At 38.1% G+C, this 23,602-nt stretch overlaps 1 protein-coding gene across 1 annotated transcript in view; it reads right to left on the bottom strand.

Annotated features, from left to right (window-relative positions):
- Positions 1-4,695: 4,695 nt before the first annotated feature.
- Positions 4,696-23,602, bottom strand: part of LOC142832275 (UDP-glucuronosyltransferase 2B7-like) — a 29,331-nt gene continuing 10,424 nt past the window's right edge. The window contains exon 7 of the mRNA XM_075942644.1: positions 4,696-5,122. Coding sequence (XP_075798759.1) covers positions 4,963-5,122 — 160 coding nt within the window. The 3' untranslated portion in view covers positions 4,696-4,962. The remainder of the gene's footprint in view (positions 5,123-23,602) is intronic.

Below are 23,602 nucleotides of genomic sequence, written 5' to 3'. Positions count from 1 at the left end.
CTATAACATGGCAAAATAGAGCAAGGCACAAATTCCAAGCAGAGATAGAAGAGAAAATAAGGCAGAGTCAGAGAAGTCATGTAGCCACCAAAAGGCGACAAACACCAAAACTTTTATTAGTAAACCATGAGCCTCATGGTGAAATATAAAATAATAGAAATTGGTTAGTTTAATATGTAAGAGCTAGCTAGAAATACACTTAAGCTATTAGTCACAGTATTGCAATTAATAGAGTTTCTGTGTGATTATTTCGGATATGCACAGCCAGGAAATGAATGAGCAGTCTACATCTACAAGTTCTGGCATAGGTCAGGAAGTTGGAAACTAAATCCTAAATCATCAGACAAGTAAGCAGGTGATTACATTTGCTAATACCAGAATGGGACCACAAATCAGCCCTTGGCATGCAGCTAGCTTAAATTTACCTTTAAGGTGATACAGAATGTCAAGATCTTGTTAGAAGTCACTAACCGGACAGAGGGTCTTCATGAATATTGAATAGTCAATACTGCACATACAAGAGCTAATAGAAAGGAAGCCACTGAAATTCTACTTTGTGATTTGTGGATGTCTGCAATGATAGAGAGAGAGAGAGATAGAGAAAAAGAGAGAGAGAGAGAGATAGAGAAAAAGAGAGAGAGAGAGAGAGAGACAGAGAGAGAGACAGAGAGGGAGGGAGGGAGGGAGGGAGGGAGGGAGAGAGAGAGAGAGAGAGAGAAAGAGAGAGAATGAAAGAGAGAGAGAGGAAGAAGGGAGCAAGAAGTATGTCTGAAAATAATCCTCAGTAGTGTTAAATTTTCAGCTCAGTTGAGTAAATTACCAGACAGGGAATTTGTATATACATAAGAGCATAAAATAGAATCAATGGATTTAAAATATCCTCAGGTCAACTTCTTATACTCCTGTAGTAATACATGAAATCCACTTGACTTCTCAGAACTGTGAGCTCTGATCAGCAACACAAAGCAATTAACACAGAGTTGTGATGCAGGTATTAAATCTTAGTACATCACTAGGGCAGTAATCTAAAGGTTAGTATCTAGTAACATGACTCAACAAAATTTTCTCAGTCAGCTCTAGACACACCATCTCAAAACATGTTAACTTTCCAAATCTATGTTAAAATGCAATGTCCAATATTAAGTCAAAACACTTTTTATCATTTATAATGTGCAAACCTCATTGTCAGAGATTGAGGTTCTGTGATACACGTTATTATAGTTTCCTAAAGTACTGTCTGAGCTTTGCTACTGTAATAGACCTTATGGCTTGCTTTGATTTTATTTTTTGCTTTTACTCTTTCTCTTACATCTTCCAACTTCAGACAAAGATATCTTTTCCTATGCAGCTGATTTTAGGTGCCTTAAAGACACTTGGCTGCGTAGGTACCTGGACTCAGAGTATATTCTGTCCACATTTCTCCTTGTATAGTTCTTGTTTGTTTGTTTGTTTGCTTTTTCGAGACAGGGTTTGGAGCCTGTCCTGGAACTAGCTCTGTAGACCAGGCTGGTCTCGAACTCACAGAGATCTGCCTGCCTCTGCCTCCCGAGTGCTGGGATTAAAGGCGTGCGCCACCATAGCCCGGCATAGTTCTTTAAGAAGCATATGGACCTGACTGCTCCAATATGAGAACAGTACAAATATGGTCGGGTTGTGTGGATCACATGTCGTGATCCTCCTGAGAAGCAGCACCTCAAGCCTTTGTGTTGAAGACTTTGAAACTAGACTCTGTGTGTGACCCTAGCTTTGGTTATCATCGAACTTCAGGCACTATTCCTAAGCTCACATGTTCCCCCTTGTTCTCTCAGGGACTTTCTGAACCCCTTCCTATGGTGGCCTGACACAGCTGAAGGACTTCACCATGGCATGGGTCCAGACCATAGATAGTTTCCTAGGCATCTTCACGGGAGGAGATTCCCCAAAGGAACCCTGCAGCAGCATTTTCTGACTGGAAGCTGTTCCCTGCTTGGTGAGGTGTTTGCTAAATTTTTATTAACATAATATTAACGTCATATTGTAAGAAACATTTGTTATGGATAAACCGAGTATTTTCAAAAGACAAATCTGTGTGGACATCCTAATTGCTGAGCTCCTTATAACCCACTGGCCATGCTCTCTACATCCTCACTCTGATTGTTTACCTAATTCAAAATGGTACAGCTGAAGAGCAAAGTGCAATTTTGAGAGCAACATTCAAACTTAACCCTAAAGTTTGTTCTTTGAATAAATGTTAACTGAGGAAGGATTTTTGCCAGATAGTGTATTTTCAAATTAATAAAACATAGAAGTTTCTTTGCCTCATTCAGCATTTTCCTAGGAGACAGGGGGTTCAAGATCATGGTAGGGTAGCCCACAGAGATAGCAGACATGAGCTAGTGGGTGCTCATGGCTCTGAACCAACAGCTATGGAGCCTGCATTGGAACAACCTAGGTCCTCTGCATGTGGTTGACTATTGTGTAGCTTGTTTTGTTTTGGGGTTGCTTAGTAATGGGATAAGGACCTATCCCTGATGCATGGGCTGGCTTGTTGAAACCCATTTTCTAATTGGAATGCATTGCCCAGCTTTGATGGAGGGGGAGGATGTTGGTCCTGTCTCAACTTGACATGCCATGCTATGTTGACTCCCATGGGGGACCTGCCCCTTTTAATGGAGGAGGCACTGATGGAGGGTCGTTGGGAAGTGAATGGAGGGAATGGGAGAACAGATGGGAGGGGAAACTATGGTTTGTATGGAAAATAAATGAAAAAAATTAATAAAAACAAACAAAAAGGAAAGTAAAATTAACAGGTAAAACAAAAATAAAAGACTACTTTTACATCTTATACTACCTTTTGTAGGAGGAGTTGTTCATCCTGGCTGCCTGGCTAACTTAGAACCAAAATAATCACACAGGAATTGTATTAATTAAATTACTGTTTGGCCAATTATCTCTAGCTTCTTATTGGCTAACTCTTCCATCTTAATTTATTCCATCTCCATTAATCGGTGAATTGCTAGGTGACAGGTGCCTTACCAGCAAAGTTTTGGCATTTCTTACTCTGGTGGTGATCCCTTCCTTCTCCCAGCATTCAATCCAGTTTTCCCCACCTACCTAAGTTCTGCCCTATCAAAAGGCCACGGCAGTTTTTTTTTTTACCAATAAAAGCAACACATAGACAGAAGGACCTCCCACACGAATCATTTACAACACAATCTCATTTTTTTTACTTCAACTCCTCTTAATATTGTCTGTCTTTCCTGTTCTGAGGTATTCACCAGTAGTATATTATGATAAGATGCATGGATTTTTTTCAGATTTTGTTTTAATTAATTATTGAACTAACTCCCTCATATACATTTAATTACACAACACCAAGCTATAATCACTACTCATATGACTATGAGAAGGGCTTTCACAATGAGATCATTACTTGTGTAAAGTTTTTTCACATTAATATTTCATAAAAGAATAAAGGTTATTTATTTGTAAATTTATTTATTACATTTTTGATTGTTTGTAAATTTCATTATATACTCCAATCCTACTCATTTTCCAGTCCTTCCATATCTTCCTTCCACCCTTGTAACTTCCCTCCCCAAAAGACAATAGAAAATAAAAATTACAAAAATGTCTCCTGGTAGAAGCTGTAGTGTCTCATGGTGTGTCACACGGTGTACTCTTTAAACAAACAGCTTTACTTGTGAATGTTTGCTGCAATGAGTCATTGGACTGGTTCAAGGCCTCTGGGATCTGTTACACTGGATCCCTGAGACTCCTCTGAACTACTTTATTGCTGCCCTGTGTTATGGAGATCCTGCAAATTTGGTTCTGCAAGACCTGCCCCTTGAACTGCAACAGTTCATAGATGTGGCAGGTGCTGGAGGGACCAGCTCAAATCCTTGGATTTGGGTTTGAGTGTTAGCTGAGTTGGTCACCAAGGCTAGCTGTCTCATGTTGCCCAGGGGAGGGGTGAGGCTGGTTTTCCTGTACCCACACAATCAGGGCTAGATCTTCCACACCCATGCCACCAGTGCCAACTTTCTGGCATTGCCAATATGAGCAGGCAGGAACAGCTCTCCCACAGTAAGTCATGAGGCCATGCTCATCCACAACTTCTTTCAGGGTGAGCTCACCCTAGGCCTGTGGCCAGCAATCGGTGGGTCTAGCTCTCCCATGCCCACACCATTGCTGCCATCTCTCTCACACTGCCCAGGCAAGGGACAGGGCCAGATTTTCTGTACTTGTATCTCTGCTGGTGCTACTGTGTGGTGGGCTGATGAGGGGCTGGACCAGCTCAGCACCGTACTCAGACAACATCATGGCCTCATATGGGAGCCAAGACCAAGGAGGTCAACATTGCCATGGATGTTGACACAGACCCCTGCTACAGAAGAGCCATGAACTCAGACATGGTCCTCTGCAGCAGCACAGGTCCAGATAACACCATGGCCTCTGGTAGCAGTGCAGGCCTCTCACATCTGGCCATTCCTTACTGTCTTCACGTCTATAGTCCCACCTGTCTTCACAGAGAACAAACTGCTGCCACTTCCCTTTCTGTCTCACCTCTCCACCACATATTTGCTCATCATAATGCTGCATGCCCTGACTCAGGCCCAGGCCTCTCCTTAGTTTTAATTTTTAAATTTTTCATTTTTATTTGTTGAAGAAGAGGGTTTATTTCATCTCATAGGTCCCTGTCCATTACTGAGGAAAAGTAGACCAGGGGGTCAAGGCAGGACTCATGAGGCAGAACTGAAGCTGATACCATGGAGGAAATCTGCTGACTAAGTTGTTCCTTATCATTTGCTCTGCTTTTTTTCATTATGTCTTTTATTTTGTGAGATTATAATATAATTGCATTATTTCTCCCTTCCCCTCTAATGAAGACATGCCTTGATCAAGTAATCAGTGAATGTTCAGAAGGTCATTCATAAACTAGAACGATGCTGAAATGGAGTTCATGTGCCTTCTCAATGAGCTCTACTCTCTCTTCATTTTCTTTCCCGTCTTTACAAACTTTTGATAAATGAATAAGAAGGATTTTATGGAAAGGAAAGCTATGGCTGCCACACAGGCCAGAAGGAATCCAATCACATCCAGAGAGTGGCTCTGGTACCAGGTGAGGTTGTGTGCAAGTGGCCTCAGATGCTCAGCCTCTTTGTGGCACATGACAAACTCAATCCAAGATGGCTCTGCCCAGGGGTTTCATGGGCTGGTCATGGTGGGTGAATGGTTGACAACCACACAGCATTCTCTTTATAGCTGAAAGAAGGAAAATTAATATCAACTTATATAAAACATGAAAAATGCACTTGTATAATTTTTTGTGTACACTTTATGTTTATGACTAGGAAGATCTACAGAGGCATGTCTAAGCTCCTTGGACATGCAAGATTAAGCATGTAAAAAGAAAAATAAAAAAGATAAAATATTCCTAAAATAGACGAAGTATGGAAGGATATGGCGAGATTGCACAACATAGGTGTAAGGGCCAGAAGTAATGGATGGCTGTGCAGAACAATATTCTCCGGACATCCAGAACCATTGCACATATGAATCACAGTGACTGTGGCTGGATTTAGAAGACCTACACAAGACTGAACAAGCCATAATCCAAGAGTGGATAGGGGAACACTTGAAGACCCATGCCTATCTTGAGGTATTGGTAGGTGATGGATTTTTCTGAAGTTCATTAATATATAGATAGTTATAGTTATAGTTTTTCATTGTTATGATAAAAGATAAAATAGATATAAATATTGTAACTGTAATAATTGTTTGATAACTGTTTTTATATGTAATTTTACTATGTTAAAGTTAAAGCCTTTCTTTTTTGTTTAAACAGAAAAAGGGGAAATGATGTAGGTCGATCTTCCTTTTATCTGTTGCTTTCGTTGGTTAATTAATAAAGAAAACTGCTTGGCCTGATAGGTCAGAACATAGGTAGGCGGAGAAGACAGAACACAATTCTGGGAGAAAGAAAGCTGAATGAGGCACAAGCCATAGCTCTCCTCTCCAAGATGGATGCAGGGTAAGATCCTTCCTCGAAAGCCACCACCTCGTGGTGCTACACAGATGATTAGAAATGGGTTAATCAAGATGTGAGAATTAGCCAGTAAGAGGATAGAGCTAATGGGCCAGCAGTGTTTAAAAGAATATAATTTGTGTGTTGTTATTTCTGGGACTAAGCTAGCTGTGTGGAGCCGGGCAGGTCGAAAAGCAGGCCTGCCTGCTGCTTCTTCTACACTCATTAGAAATGTATGGTTCTACAAACAGTGCAAAATTAGCTGGTATAGAAATCTGTGCAATACAAAAACATACGTTAGCAAAGTGGTCACTTGAAGAAGCAATGTTTTGTTTTGTTTTTTTTTTTTTGGTTTAATTGGCCATCTTAATTGCACACTGAACAAAATTAATCAAATTAGTCTGTTTCAAAATTAGGATGCAGAGTCATGCAGCATTTTAAACTTTTTCAACACCTGCTTACAGTTATTCTGATAGAAATACTAAATACAAATTAACTCACCCCTGAAAATCTAATGTATGCAGTGGCTTTAAGTAATGAACAAATAGAACAAGTAACCCTGAAGAATCTGGCTATGTCAACATAGACTTGATAGCAATGCCATCATCATGCTAACATTTCAGAATGTGTCCACGGTGGTCAAATTATAGATATCCAAGTCACTCTAGTCAAAAATACCTGTAGTATTGAAGCAATTGTTGTGAATATAAATTTTTAATATCTGTTTGACTAAGGGAAATTAGAGCTTCCTTAAAACTTTACCTTTCATGCCATCATTTCTATAATCAGACCTTCCAAGGATGTTCACAGAGTTAGTATATAGTCACCTCCCATGGGATGTTTTCCCTCACCATTTGTGGAATCTGGGCAAGGGCCCATGCTATTGCCTTTGTTTTGTCTTCTGACACATTGCTGACCATTGACCCCAGAGAAAAGACCACGACACCATGCTCTTCAGAGGTCTGGAAAAAGTCTTCCATTTCCTTGAAAAGAATTTGCTTCATGACTATATGTAGTTGTAGAATAACCACTTATGAAACATTTATAAAAAAAGACGAGAAAAAAATAAATAAAAAAATAAAAAAAAGATGAGAATAAAAACTTAAGTGTTTCTATGACTATTTAGAATGGTGGTGTTAAAACATACAGAAGACAAAAATGGCAATATCAAAGACTGAACTTCACAGTCGTCCATACAAACTGTATTCACACATTGTCCAACAAACATTCTAAATATTTTCCTCCGGCAAAATTAAAAATCAGGAGTGAAAGTATATCCTATGAAGTATTCATAAAATTATAGATTCATTTACAGGCTTTCATCTTATAGAAAGTGTAATATTTTCCCTTGTTATTTTATTTTCTCCTCTAATGGTTGTTTTGATATTATTAACTAGTGTTTGATTAAATATTTATGTTGTAGTATGTACATATATGGTAATTTACACAAACTTCCTACCATGATTAATAAAATGTTTTGGTTCTTTCTGACAAAATTGTAACTTCATGATAAACATATGTCATATAATAATTTTATGATATTGTATTACTGGTTGGAGAGAAACTATGTCTCTGTTGTTTGTCAAGATATCCTTTACCTTGGGTACATATTCATTATGGCTTTTGGTGATTAACAGTTTCTAATTGATGAGCTTAACATTCAGATTTCTAACTGCAATTCTCCTGTGCTTCCCTTCTGGACAATTTTGGGACTTTTCCACTGCCTTAGCAGGGTGTTCCTTATATGTTAGGCAAATTATTCCCTTGGACTGATAGTAGGAAGACTTACTCCCAAACTGTGTAATTCTGGTGAATAAAATAAGACAGTCAAACCTTTTGTCCCACACTGCAATAGAAACACTTCAAAGCCTGTTTGCTACAATTAACTCACTGACAGGATGATTTGGGCAGGTGAGGTGCCTTTGTATAGATAGAGTAGTTGGACTTTCACAGATAATACACAAGGACAAAATTGCAGCGCTTCTGGATTTGTTGTATCAAAGCCTTCCTGAGATTAAAGAGTCCAAGAAGTGCCCTGAACTTGTCCTGCCTGTCCTTGTGGGAGATGCTGCACTCTGCTGCTCCGACCTGGAAGGCTAGTACCAACTCCTATATACGTTCACCTCAGTTTAGTGATACTAGATCTTAGCTTAGGAGACTGTTTATGCTTTACCCCTAAGATTTGTGTAACTAACAGATAGAGGTTATTAAGTGATTTAACATCTCTGGGAGCTGGCATAGCTTTCCTACAAACCTCCGTGGGAAGTGAATGCTGCCAGGGGCCAGAGTTGCTAGGAGGTCTCAGGACCCACTTTTTGTACAAATTACAGGATATTTCCTTTGGTCTAACCACATAGGGTAGAAGACAAATCTTTAGTCTTAAAACAGTTTTATTGCCGGTTTATGTTTGGCGAATGTGTTGATACGAATCAGCACTGTATGTTTCCTCCTACCGTCCTCGGGTTGCTATGGTTACTCACTGTTTTGCAGGGCTCCACAGAAGTGCTGGGAGCCAAAAGTAGCTCCTGTGTCTTGCTTTATTTGCGTTTTATTAATCAGAGACTTTTAGTTTATTTATTTAGCCACTCTGTTTAAATATAGACTAGTATATGAAATTTTCTTTTCATCCTTAGCTTTTTCCTTGGTTAATTTTTCCTTTTTATGACCACTTTCCTCTAAGAGAAAACCCACAGCCACAGATGCCTTCCTGAGCCATAAAAGTAACTGACAAGTTGCTGCCTTGACTCTTACCCGTCTCCTGGGAATGGTTTGTGAACATGAGGAAATTGCCTGGCAACCTTTCTGTTGCCAAAGACTTGCTGACTGTATGTGTATAAAAGTTGCAGACTTTTGGTACCGGCGATAAAAAAATAAAACATGATTAGAACACCATGGTTGTGAGCTCATTCTGTCACCTCTTAGACTAGAAGTTTCCCAAGTCTTTTTTGCTACACTGAGCAGCTGACCTGAACGCTGGCAGGAAGTCAGAAGAGCTGGATTCTGTCTCCCAACAGCACTAATCTCAGATCTCTCAGATTTATTTTGACGATTTAAAACTTTAATTAAGTTATACATATTATATCAAAATTATAATGTTTATATATATATATATTTAAACTTTCTGTTTTGATATTAATGGTCGTATAACCAATTCTAATCTTAGTCTTCATGTAGCTTCCTATACATGATTTCAGACTTGAGTCTGAAACAGGTTTTTAGGAATTAAGCCCGTGTATTATGGGTGTATTTAATAGATTATTTCCTTTAACTTCTCTGAAATCTACTGCATATGACATTAAAAATGTTTAAGTTTTCTGCAATGAATAATGAAAATTCCTGACAGTGACCTTTGAAGTCTCCAAAAGATGGTGGGGCCCCAGGATGATTCCACCTGGATCGTGGTAACACCACTAAGTTTTCAAACGTCATCCACAGGTCATCTTTGGACTGCAAAATGTCAGGACAGTTAGTTAAGATGATCCAGCCTATTAGAATACTTGAACCAGGACTGCAGATAGCCTTGCTCTTGGCGGTGACTGCTGGTTTGTTCCTGGCCGCCCAGATCTGAAATAATCACACAATATCTATGTTAATTTCAATACTATTTGGTCAATAGCTTAAGTGTATTTCTATCTTGTGGGCCCATATTTTATATAACATAATTTACAGGCAGGCACACTGGCCACTAAGCAGATACAACCCTGCCAAACAAGTAAGATAGCCAACTAACAAAAGCCAGGAAGTATTGCTCCTTTCTCCTTTGTTAAAAATGTAGATCGCCTGGGGAGAGGTGTTTGCTAAAGCCAGTGACTAAGTTGCAGGTGCTTCCCTAGGAAAAGAATATTAATGAGCTTCCACCTTGGTTTACCAGGGGGATAAAAGGTGTTTTGTATAATAAACGCGGGTAGATCTTCAGATGCAGAAAAGCCTAGGGTGCCCTTCCTTGATACCTGTGTCTGGTTATTTCTCGTGCCTCCATACCTGTCCAGATAGGCAAAGATAGTTTCTATGTTGGGGCCTACAATCCCAGACACTATCTAGTTCTTACATGTTAAATTAACCCATTTCTATTATTTTATATTTTACTACAAGGCTTGTGATTTACCAGTACTGGAGCTTGGGCGTCTTTCTCTGCCTGCAGCTACATGGTGTCTCTCTGACACTGCCTACTCTCTCTCTGTCTTTTCCAGCCTGACTAAATTCTGTGAAGCCATTGGCCAAAAGCAGCTTCTTTATTAACCAATGGCAATAAAGCATACTCATAGCATACAGAGGGGAATCCCACGTCACCTTGCATTGTCCCATCATAACAAAACTGGACAACAGCTAAACTCCCTGGGAATTGACCATTATCTCAATTTTCTCAGGGTCCCCTAAAGATGCCAGTACCCATGACAGTAGGAAAGAGTTTAGAAAACATGACACCCACATTTCCAAAAGGTGTGGTGGATGTTTTTTGGTCAGTCAATGGATTATTAATGTTTGTAAATGTTTAGAAGGGTTGGTTGCAAGTTGCTACTGGTCAAGGTCAAGAAAATACTATTCAAAAGAGGTTAGACTCAGGGATCTCTTTCCAAAAGAAAAAGGAGTGATAGGAATGGTGGTAAAAAAAAAAAATGCAGATTATTGAATTTAATTCCCAACGTAACTATTAATCTCAAAAAATTTTACATTGGTATGGATTTTTGTATATTGATACAAATTTAACGTTGTTTTTGTTAACTGTATATATGCTTCTGCTTTTGTTTGATGTATTTTGATATATTGATACAAATTTAAGGTTAGTTTTCTTATACTGTATATATGTTTCTATTTTTGTTTAAAGTATTGTACCTATGCAGCTCATTTAATTATGTAATTTAAACTTTTAGTTCTTGAAAGCTATTTAGGATAATAAATAAATATAGGTTAATAGTTAATCACTCATAACTATCAAATTTATAGTCATATTAGGTATGTTTTCAAGATCATACAGAAATATATTTTAGATTGATAGGTGATCATCAAACACATCAGAGAGCTACAGAATAGGCATTTAAGATTCTTTAATAGCCTAAGGATTTTTATGACAATGAGATACATCTGATCCTGGCAGGACTGATCTACTTCAGAGAATATGATGGACATCAAAGAACCTCCATATTGAAGTTTGTTTCTTTGTGGCAAAATCTAGCCATTTAAGCAAGAAATTGACATTGCCTTGACTGCTAATAATATGGTGTCCAAACTGGCAGAGTAGAACACAAAAACATGACTGCTAGGACAGGCTAGGACAGTCTTTAAAATTTCCTGGTTCTTAGAAAAGTCTGTCAGATATTCTAGGCTTTTAGGTCAAAGCTGGAAGCCCCGACGTTGCAAAAGAAACTTGGATGACTGTCCAGGCGGCCAGCTGTTTCTGTCATTTCTTGCATTGTTGGAAGTTGCTTGCTCTGCAGCTCCTGCTTACTCAGGTAATTCTCTATCCTTCTCAGGTCTTTGATGAGGCTGAAGGCTAGATTTCTACAATTAACAGTTTTTTTTAATAATGTCTGAAAATATTGTTAATGTTAATAGCCCTTTTTTCTATGTAGACTTTACCTGATAATCATCCTTATTCTATATAGTTTTTCTATGTTATAATTGTGACAGGAATGGAGAAATGTTATGAAAATTTTGTCTATGTTGGGGTCTGATGTCCAGTTGGAGTAGAACACTGGTTTGAGCTGTGGGGTTCATATTCACATGGCCAAAATTTAATATGTAATTCCCTGGCAGATACTGGACAAGGGAAAGAAAGACCCTTAGAAGAGAAAAGGGCAGGGTCTTGGGTTTTCACAGCTTTTTGTGCCGAGAAGTAGATGGAGGTGGTGAGTTGCAGTCTCACAGTTATCTCAGGTTTTTGTCTTTAATTTCTATCCCTTAGTTTTATTTTTTAAATAAATGGTCAAAGAAATTACTATAGGAGTGCATTCACTAATTGCAGGAAATATAACTAATAATATGAATTTAAAAGTAAGAGAGAGAACAATAAAACATAATAAACAAGGCCTGAAAGATATCTTAGTAATTAAGAGCATGCACTCTTTGCATGGATCAAGTTTGATTCCCATACCCACACTGAGCTGTTTATAACTGCCTGTAACTCTGGCTTCAGGGAACCTGATGCCTCTGGCCTCTCTGGATGCCTGCATTCAAATGCACTTACAAACCCAAACACATAATTTAAAATAAAATAAATCTTAAAGGAAAAGAATGAAGATCATAGTCGGAAATACTAATTTTCTACCTCGCTGATCTTGAACTTCCACAGCTCCCAATAGTCCCCTAAGTGGCCCTGAATCGTCAGTAAACGGATTCAAGGGATTGATGCCACCTTACTTTAGACCCATCTTCATCCACGATGTATACTCTAATTCCGTTGTTTTGATGATTTTCTAGTCACAATCACCCGTCTTGTTTTTTAAAATATTGTGATTCACCATGTTTATGTCCATTTTGATATCATACCATGACTTTTGCAAAATACATGTAGTTACGACTGGATTTTGACTTATACTTTTTTGTTTATACCTATAATTGCTAGTTAATTACTATCTTTTTATGTCATTGATTGATTCAGTTCCTTAGTTTGTCAGTTTCTCTGAGTCACATCTATCATTGCTGGAGAGCCGAGTTGTTTTTTCTCTGAACTGGGACATTAGCACAAACTGTCCACAAGAGGTCAGTGTAGCCTCTGAAAAAGAAAAGACTACCTCAAACTTAAAAGATGGCTGGCTAATCAACAGGGTCCCTTTTTCCACCTCTGGTTGGCCTGGAATGCACTATGTAGGATGAGTTGTCCTCAGACTCACAGAGAAATTAGGGTAAAACCCAATAGCACTGTCGAGAGAAACACAATGACTCTCAGTAATATTCAGCTGTACTCATAGGTCAGTGTGACATATATATATATATATATATATATATATATATATATATATATATATATATATATACATACATACATACATATACACATATATATATAATCATCAGATATCGTTCTTTCTGCAGCAGATAGGAACAGACCCACAACCAGACATTATGCAGAGAGATGGGGTATGGATGGAGTGGGGAGGTCCTTGCAACAGACAGTTCTAAAGAGGATTCCTCCAGTACATGCTTCCACTTAGAGCTCAGGTTACTCAAAGGAAGAGGAGGAGGAGGAAAGAGTGTAAGAGTCAGAGAGAATGGAGACACTCAGCAAGGCCCTATGAATCAACTGAGCATGGATGATATCAATGCCCAGAGAGTGAAGCAGCAATCACAGGGCCAATACAGATCAGAACCACTTCCTTTGCACATACATTATAATTTTCAGATTTGTGTTTTTATACGACTTGTGGTTGTGTGAATCAATAGGTCTTTGATGCTTGTGTCTGTAGACTGAGTTACAGACTGAGATGCAGTCTCCAAATGTATAAAACTAACTGAGGAACATTTTCAAAAGCTGTGTTGATATAGAAAACCAATTAGTGAAAACAAAGCCTTTTCATATCTCAGTGCAATAATAAGATTGATATGGCTGTAATTCTAATCTCATATACATTCTATGAGATGTTGATTAAATGAAAGCAGAAAATAGCTGGAATTTTATGCTATTTAGGCAAAAGTGGGTAGTATGACTTAAGTACATGACAGCCAAGGAGCACAATTTGTCTGTCAAAGATACAGAGGAATGTATGGAGTACATGCATAATTTCAGGGGCATATGATATATTTTGCTTAATTAGCCTCTGGAAAGATTATAGAAGAAACCTTGGCAAATATTAATTGCTTACATGATTAAATCTGCAGGGAAGTAAAATCAAGAGATTGATGAGAAAAACTGTAGGGATTATCACTTATTCTAAACACATATTTTGCAGCCTCATTGGTGTAGTGAGTGAGATGACCAATATGGCTGCCACCCTTTCCCACGTCTGCAAACACATACATATCCTCAGGGGAAATCAACAATGAACAAGACACTCAGTCAACTCTATAAAGAACAGATAATATCTACTGGTTCTTAGCATGCTAGGATATTCTGTGATTGTATTATTAAAAAGTGGGTTTTTCTTAGAATCCAAATGATCGATGGACTTTAAGGGTAGAGGTATAAATGTATTTATTCATATTGTACTATGATTTTCTGATTTTAACAATGACCAAAAAGAACAAAGCATAAGAGAACTTTGGCTTCTGGTAGCCAGTAGCAATAAAGGACAAAGTGATTCTCTGTGTATACTCACAAGCCATTGCCTTGGTGGCCAAGCATTAGCTGCCTCTGCTATAGCATCTATTTTTCTAAATATAAGACTTGTAAAAATCTTTCAGAGATTTAAGTGAAAGTCATTACTTCATAATCTGAATAATCATCACCCCAAATGTATGATACCTTCATGTACTTTGTTTACATCATACACTCACATTCTGTGAGATTTTTCTGTTGGATCTGTTTCGGTGAAGTTAGAATAATCTTGGCTTTTCTCAAACTGCTGAATCACCATGACACTATTCATCACCACACTCAGAGAAATGAGGTCAATTAGCCATCGATAAAAGGGTAATCATTAACTACAAAATCTGGGTCAAATAAAGTGAAACCTGAGAATGATTAATTAATAACAATAAATATTGTCTAAAGTCCAAAAAGGCCTGAACTAATGTACTGCAGATTCTAAGAGATCAAAGCTGGCAGCCCACACTGTTATACCTATCAAAACTTTTAATAACATAACAACAGACACGGAGAAAATGCAGAGAATCATAAGTATATTCTTTAAAACCAACTGGAAGGTGTAGAGGGAGGAAAAACTGTGCTTGATGTACTGTATGAGAAGAAAATGAATGAGTGAATAAATAAATAAATATATGAACCCCCAGCCAATCTCCCTCAAAACCAAACCAAACCAACCAATTAAACAAAAAGCCCCATGACTCTACCAAATTGGAAACTTTTAAAGAAATAGATATTTTTTTTATAGGTACTCACCAAATGGACATCAAAATCAGACAAGCAGTTTAGATAGACCTACTTCTCCTAGTGAAGTAACACTCAACCTGTGGAGTAGACAACTAATGTTTTATTTGACTCAAGGTCCATTCTACAAGACAGAAAACATACCCAACATTTTTTGGTGACCAAGAACCAGAAATATGATAGCCCAGAGACCTAGAGTAAAACCAAACAAGTATTTTCTAAAGACAGTATCAAAAGAATGACTTTTAGTAAATTTATGCTTATGTACAGAGACTGCTCCTTCATTTCCTGGCCACCAAGACATGAATAATAACACAGAAATTATATTAATTAGAACACTGAATGACTTATTAGCTCAGGCTTTTCATTATCTCTTACATTTTAAATTAACCCATTTCTATTAATCTGTGTATCACCATGAAGCTGTGGCTTATTGGGTAAGTTTCTGGCCTTGGCATCTGTCTCTTTGGCAGCTACATAGTATCTCTCTGACACAGCATTCTCTCTCTCTCTCTCTCTCTCTCTCTCTCTCTCTCTCTCTCTCTCTCTCTCTGTTTGTATTTCCTGCCTTGCTCTATTCTGTCCTTCCATAGGTACAAGTGGCTTCTTTATTAAGCAATGGTAATAAAACATATTCATAGCATGCAGAGGGGGATCCCACATCATCTCCCCTTTCTTGTCTAATTAAAAAATACGGTTTTAAGTTTACCATAGGAAAATTACATATAGAAAAATAGGTATCAAACAAGAATTACAGTTACAATGTTTGGTCCATTCACATTTAATCTATCTTATCTTGGTGAGTCTTAAGTTCTATATCTAATTTACCATTTTTCATAGTAAGGAAAACAAATATTTATAAACAATATTTATGGAATTTGGGCTTAGTTTTCTCCAAACTGTTTCCTGCTGTTTGTTGGGTAAAGTATTTTTAGGGTTCACAGAGACCTTTCAAAGGATTTTATCCCATTAAACCCCATTAGCCTGAAAGGAATCCACATCTCACATCTGTGGAAACAAAAGCAGAACTTCTTTTCCAAAGCTATACATGCTTGGAACCAAATTGTGAAGCCTAGATACATTTATGTTGGTTTAATTTAGGAGACCCCATCAAATGTCTCTCTGCAGTCCAAAATTTCAAAGAAAATATAATAATATACACAATCCAGGCTCTCTCTGTATAATCCATCTTTACATGGGTTTTTTACTCTATAACTTACTTTTTAATATTTAATTATCTTTACTCATTTAATCTATGACTGTCTATACTCTTTCTTCTCTCTCAAGCCCATGTACATTTTTCCAACTCTGTGACCTATTCAGAGGTCTTGTATCAGACTCTGGAGTAAGGAGCACCTTATTTTTTTTAATACTCAGTGGTCTTGGCTAGAGCCAACTCTGCAGCACTGCCTTTCAGCCCCCCCCCCCCCCCCCCCCGTCCAACATGGTGGACGTATGTTCACTGCCTCTGTAAGCCATGCTTACTGCCCCAGCTCCAGGATGCAGCAGATCTATGTTGCCACTAAGTAATGTGTAACACAATGCTCACAGTCTCTATTTCAGTGCAGGTTTTCCTGGAAGAGCCAGAGTTCTTGCTACCAGCATGAACCAGGAAGTTGTCTCTTAAAGAAGCCATGCTTTTTGCTACTAATGCTGAGTCAGGAAGCCTTCACTTAAAGGAGCTGTGCCTCTGCTCGTGGCCAGATAACAGAATCTATCTGAAAATATGTGGCTGCCAAGAAGCTGCACTTGGCTCCCACTTTTGTTAGTTTTCTTAGACTTTATGTGGATGAAGTTGGCCCACATGGACATAGTTATATAAACAGAGACTGCTTGTTTGTTTCCCAGCTGTCCAGATCTAAATAATCACACAGAAACTATATTAATTGCAACACTGTTTGGTCTATTAGCTCAGGCTTCTTTATTTATCTCTTATATCTTTAATTAGCCAATTTCTATTTCAATTTCTATTAATATGTGTATCCATATGAGGCTGTGACTTACCGGGTAAAATTTCGGCTCCAGCATCTGTCTCCTTTGGCAGTTACATGGCATCTCTGACTCTATCTACTCTCTTTCTATATCTCTGTTTGGATTTTCCACCTTCTGCCCTCCCATATGCCCAAGCAGAATCTTTATTAAAAATGGTAATAAAACATATTCATAGCATACAGAGGGGAATCCCACATCATATGATGTCCCATATCATAGGTCTGTGTCTATTCAGTCATCATCAGAGATGCTTCTTTCTGCAGCAGATAGGAATAGACTAACAATATTCAGAGAATGGAGAGAGAGAGAGAGAGAGAGAGAGAGAGAGAGAGAGAGAGAGAGAGAGAGAGAGAGAGAGCAGGTCCATGAAATGTTGAAACAGACCATTCTAAATAAGATGCCTTCATTACATCCATCCACTTAGAGCTCAGGGAACTCTAAGGAAGAGGAGGAGGAAAGACTGTAAGAGTCAGAGATGATGGAGGAGACCAGGAAAACAAGGCCCTCTGAATAAACTCATCAAGGATGATATGAATTCACAGAGTGAAGCAGCAAGCACAGGACCAACATGGACTTACACAACTTCCTCTACATATGTATTAGAACTTTCAGATGAGTATTTTTATATGGCTTGTGGTTGTGTGAATGAGTAGGTCTTTGATTCTTGTCCCAGTAGACTGAGTTACAGACTGAGATGCTGCCAGAAAATGTATAAAATGAACTGAAGAATATTTTCAAAGGCTGTGGAGAAATAGTAAACCAGTTAGTGTAAACAAAGTCTTTTTATAATAGCTCAGTGCAGATCAAAGTGACAGTAATTCTAATATCATATACATTCTGCTAGATGTTCATTAGAATGAAAGAGGAAAGAAATAGTCATTTTATGCCATTTAGACAAAAAGGGGTAATACAACCTGAATAAATACAGCCTAGAAGCATAATTTGCCAATCAAAGATACAGAGAGATGCTAGGGTACATGCATACTATCAGGCGTTAGTGATATTTTATTTATGCTTCAGTAAATAAAGAATGTCTGATTATCAGGAAAGCAAAACAGCCCAGCCACTAGAGAAGTCTCCATTTATACAGGGGTGCATGATCTATTTTGCATAATTAGCCTCTGGAAAGATCATAGAAGAAACCTTAGCAAGTCTTAACATGCTTACATGATGTAAATCTGCAAAGAACTAAAGTCAAGAGATTGGTGAGAAAAGAGTGGGATTATCACTTATTCTGACAACATATTTTGCAGTCTCAGTCCTAAAATAGAGTGAGATAATCAGTATGGATTTCACCTTTTTTCTCTTCTTCAAACACATACACATCCTAAAGAGAATTCAACAATGAACATCACATTCAGTCAACTCTATTAAGAACCTGATGCCCTGATATGTGATCTAACGTAATGTTGTTCTGCAGATTTCATTGAATTTTGGCTCCAATAGTAGTTGCTTCCATTCTGTTTAGAAAGGGTCAGTGCACATGAGCTCATTTGTATCTTTCATATACAGCGATTCTCTGTGTACACTCACAAACCATCACTTTGGTGGCCAAGTATTAGCTACCTCTACCATGGCATTTATTTTTCTAATTACAAGACTTATGAAAACCTTTCAGATATTTAAGTAGAAAATCTCTAGTTAATGATCTGAATAATCATTGTTCTAAGTTTACAACTTTATGTACTTTTGTTTACATTTTTCACTCATAGTCTGTGGGACTTTACTGTTGGATCAGTTTGGGTATGAAGTTAGAATAACCTTGGCTTTGGTCAAACTGCTGAGTCACAGTGACAGTATTTATGGTCACACTCTGAGAAGTGAGATTGGTTAAGGTTTGATAAAAAGGGCAATGTTTAACTACAATCTTAGTCAGATAAAAGACCTAATCAGTGAGCCTAAGCTCTATTATACTCTGTTCTTCTGATGGTTAAAAGCAGAAAGCCACTTCCCTGTATGAGTAAGTACATTCATATCTCTGCCCTTAAAGCCCATCAATTAGTTGGATTACAAGCAAAACACATGTTTTTAATAAAACAATCACAGACTACCACTAGAAATGCATAACCAATGGCTGACTTAACTCACCGCTGTCAGATTCTCTATTTGATCCCTTGATCTGTGACTTCATCTTCCAAGAACACACTACCCCCACTTATAATAATTATTACATATATGTATATATAATACAACCACACTAATATATATATATATATATATATATTCCATACATCCCCAAATACCCAAGGAGACAACAATACTTAGGGTGCTAACAGGTAAAATAATTATATTTTATGTATCATCTTCTAGTCTTGGGTACCATTTTGTTGAACTGAATTGGGTATGCATACATTTATCTCTTTTTCTGACCACTGAATGTTTCATCACTAGGAGACATCCAGTGACTCTGTGGAAGATGTATTTGTTATATTGATCAATCTTTATTGCTCTGTAGTAGTCTTTCTAGTTATTGTTGGTTTTAAAATATGCTTTCTGTGGTATATGCTTAATGCTGGATTTTGTGCTTAAAGAGTATTAGGAAACAGCCTTCCATTTAGGACATTTGTATTATCCATTCTTTAATCATATTACATTAGTGCATGAAGCTCTTACTTAATAGTTGTATACCCTCACATTGATGTCTCAGCTTCATGTGTCATCTGGGTGGGTCCTAGAGAAGGGGGTATTGGGAGGGATGAGTATTGTCAGTTCTAAGTTTCCTAAATATACTTGTGAGTGTATGTGTGGGGTTATCCCTTTTGCTAATAAACCTGAACAGTCTCAAAAAAAAAAATTGAACTCAAGATTTCCAGAAGCCATGTGACTTCTTGTGGAACAAGGCCTGAGATTAGCATGAATGGGTCTCTTTGTGCTAAGACTCTGGAGGCCCTGACCCAGTTGGCAAGAGCTCTGGACAGCTTGCTGCATGATTTTGGGCATGTGTAGGAGGAGGGCGCTTGTTCTTCCCAGCTGCCACCCGAAACAATCCCACAAACTGTACTAATTAGAACACTGCTTGGCCCTACCTTCTTATTGGCTAACTCTCACATCTTAATTTAACCCATTTCAAGTAATCTGTGCACCACTACAAGGTCGTGGCCTATCAGCAAAGTTTCAGCATGTCTATCTCCAGCAGATACATGGCTTCTCTCTGACTCCACCTTCCTCCTCCCATCTTATAGCCTAGCTTTTCCTACCTAATTCTGTTCTTCCCCGCCATAACCTCAAAGCAGTTCTTTATTCATTAACCAATAAAGAAACATAGACAGAAGGACCTCTCACACTAGGTATGACCCTGGGTATGTGTGTGCCATGTGATTTCCTTGTTGTCACAATGCTAGCCATACTTCTGTCTGAAAGAATCACGGTTGGTCATGAATTTTAATATTATATATTTGCTGTAATATACTGGACAGGATCATTTTAACCCCAACAGTTTTTCAAAAATTTTCTTAAATAGATCATATTAGCATTTAATGGGAACACTCAAGGAACAGGGAATGAAGCAGAACCATAGAAAATTACAGTTACCTATGCTAATATCCCAATAAGTTATGGAGATAGAACAAGGGAAACACGGTGCCAACTGTTAAGTGTAAGTTTCCAAGTTGTGTTACCTACAGGATCAATGGAAAACCCTGGTATGTCCCCAAAGGAGATAAGAGTAGTACAAAGTGTAGAAAGGATTGATCCAATTTTGACTGGTGAGTTGATCACGAGAACCCAGACTCTATTATATGTAAATATTAACCACAAGGGACAAAACTGTCTCTCACCTTGCATGAGACAGTAATTGCATATGCTAACAATTGGGTACACTCTCCTACCTGTAAGTGTACTGAGTTAGAGAGGTTTCTTTGTAGCTTGCAAGATTGCTTATTTTTCTAACAGTAGCGATATAGACCAAAAAGGTAGTAGCTACTGGTTGGTAATATTTATGCTGTTTAAAAGCATCCAAAATGAGGAGTTGTGAAGGGTTATTTAACTGGATGTTTATTTGTCTACAGAGACAGTTCCCAATCTGAGGACTGCAGAGGCTCAACTGACCCTTTCACAAGGATCACATATCAAATATCCTGCATATCAGATGTCTACATTACGACTCATAACAGTAGCAAAATTACAGTTATGAGGTAGCATGAATTATGGTTGGGGTCACTACAACTTAAAAACTGTATTAAAGGGTCACAGCATTGGGAAGGTTGAGGTGAATTAAAAAACATGTGGAACAAAGATTATTATGGACTGCAATCAGCAAAGATTTCCATGCTCTGTCTCTTTCTCAAGGTAAGGCAATGGAGAAGAGCACCATTTAACTTTAATTTGCTGTGCAAATATTGATTTTCCTTCAACTTTTATTTTTCACAGCGATTACAGGAAGGTTGTATGTAATTGATTCTCATATACTGTGAGGTCAGTCTTGTGCCTTGGGGAGTTAGTAGTGCCATTGGCAGTAGATCTCATATTTATCCGTAGTGCATGAACTGGCTTTCTTGAGCCCATTCCTTATAGACGGGCATCTTGCTCAGCCTAGATACTGGGGAAGGGAGAGCTCCTTGATACTGCCTCAAGTGATGTGACAGGGTTTGGTGACTTCCCATGGGAGACCTCACTTGCTCTGAGGAGTAGTTGCAGGTGGGACAGGAAGAAAATAGCGGTAGCAGAAAGTGGGGGTTTGCTATGTAAAATAAAAAGGTTGCTTTAAAGAATGAAAAATCCTTTTTTACTTCCTGTGCATTATTATAACTGCTGGTATATTAATAATAATTCTCAAGTTTTACATAGTAGAGCACTGTAGAAATCTTTTTAATATATCAAAAATGTTAACTAAATCTCCCATCCAACTTTATAATATGTTTATTGAGCAAAATAAATGCTGCTCAGTTGGATTCTTTTTTCCCCGTGTTCTACTTTGCAGACTATGTTCTGAGAATGAAAATTCTAATTGTGTAGTAAGAGCTGCGGGCTGTGTTCCTAAAGCCCCAGTTCCTGGTCGCCTGGCTAGCTTAAGCCCCGAAATAACAACACACAAACTGTATTCTTTTAAACACTGCTTGACCTATTATATCTAGCCTCTTCTCGGCTAACTCTTGCACCTGGACTAGCCCATTTCTAATAATGTGTGTAGCACCCCAAGGTGCGATTACCGGGAAGATTCTAGCCTATGTCCCTCCTGGGTCGGAGCTTCATTGTGTCTGCCTGGGAGAGGGGAGCATGGCCTCTGAGCTCACTTCCTCTTCCTCTCAGCATTCTGTTCTGTTTACTCCTCCCACCTTTGTTTTAACCTATGAGGCCAAGCAGTTTCTTTATTAATTAACCAATGACCTTCCTCCATCATAATTGTAGATATTGCAGGTCAGATCTTGAGAAACTTTTGCTGTTTAAACTACTTTACCATAGATTCTGTGATATGACACCAAAATTTTTCATCCAATCTTGACTATTTATTCCTTCTTCAATTATTATTTTTATCTTGATAATGAAAATATGTAAATGTACTCTAAGTTTGTGTTTTTCACACAATTGTCCTGGATTGCAAAACAGCTAGAAATGACTAGCTAAATGAATAAAGGGAAGGCACAGGTCAACTTATTGCCACAGGAGGGAGATGTACTGTAACACTAAGCAGACTTAATTATGTATGGATTCTCAGCTATTGCTCTGAGCTAAACAGTCCATCTTCCATCGTGCATATTCATATTGTCCAATTGCACAGAACTACTCAATAAAAAGAATAGTCAAAGCATCATGTGGTAATAAGGCTTCGATTCTTCTAACCAAAATACGTCAGGTGATATAGATTTTTCCAATGTAATATTTTTATTGATTCATTGGGAATTTCACGAAACGCATCGCTATCACACTCACCTACCACTCCTCCCAAGTTCACCCTCCCACCCCAGTGTAATCCCCCATCCAAAATACATCAAGTCCAATCTGTGCTATGTATGCAGGCACATGTCAGGGCATGGTGAATGAAGCCCTTAAGGGAACTGCATCCTTCCCTACACCCCGGCCAGAAACCATCAACTGTGAAGAGCTGAGGGAAGTGTGTTAGGAAAAATTTCGAGTTGGTGTAATAAGTGACAAAAATTCTCTGCAAAGTATTTTGCATTTAAGAAAGATATATTTCTATGCTCATGTAGGACATACGACTTGGTTAACAATGTACCTAGAGCAAATAATTCTAGATTTCAGTTGTATTCTGTCTTTAAAGGTGATTTTCCTTCTGACATTTGTGTGCATGCATCTGTATTTCTGTGAAACTGTGAATTGTACATCGTTTTTCCTTCTTGCCAGGCAATTTAAGCAATTTTACCATCTACTTTTGTAGTTCTCCACTTACTCTATTTCTTTATTCCCCCCACACATATTTTACTGTGCTTTAAACTTCACTTTGTATTTGTTATTGTTGTTGTTGTTGAGGGTGGTGGTGGTGTATGAGTGTATATGAGTGTGTATGTTGTGTGTACATAAGTGTTTGTGGGTGCAGAGTCACAGGTTGTAGGCACAGGAAAGTCTGTGATGTTGATTCTCTCCTTTCACAATCTATCAGTTCTGGGGTTTGAACTTGAGTACTCTGGCTTGTGCAACCCATGCCCCTATAACCTGAAACATCC

This window comes from Microtus pennsylvanicus, chromosome 12 (genome assembly GCF_037038515.1).
Source record: "Microtus pennsylvanicus isolate mMicPen1 chromosome 12, mMicPen1.hap1, whole genome shotgun sequence".
Classification (NCBI taxonomy): Eukaryota; Metazoa; Chordata; class Mammalia; order Rodentia; family Cricetidae; genus Microtus; species Microtus pennsylvanicus.
This window is presented reverse-complemented; position numbering and strand designations above follow the sequence as displayed.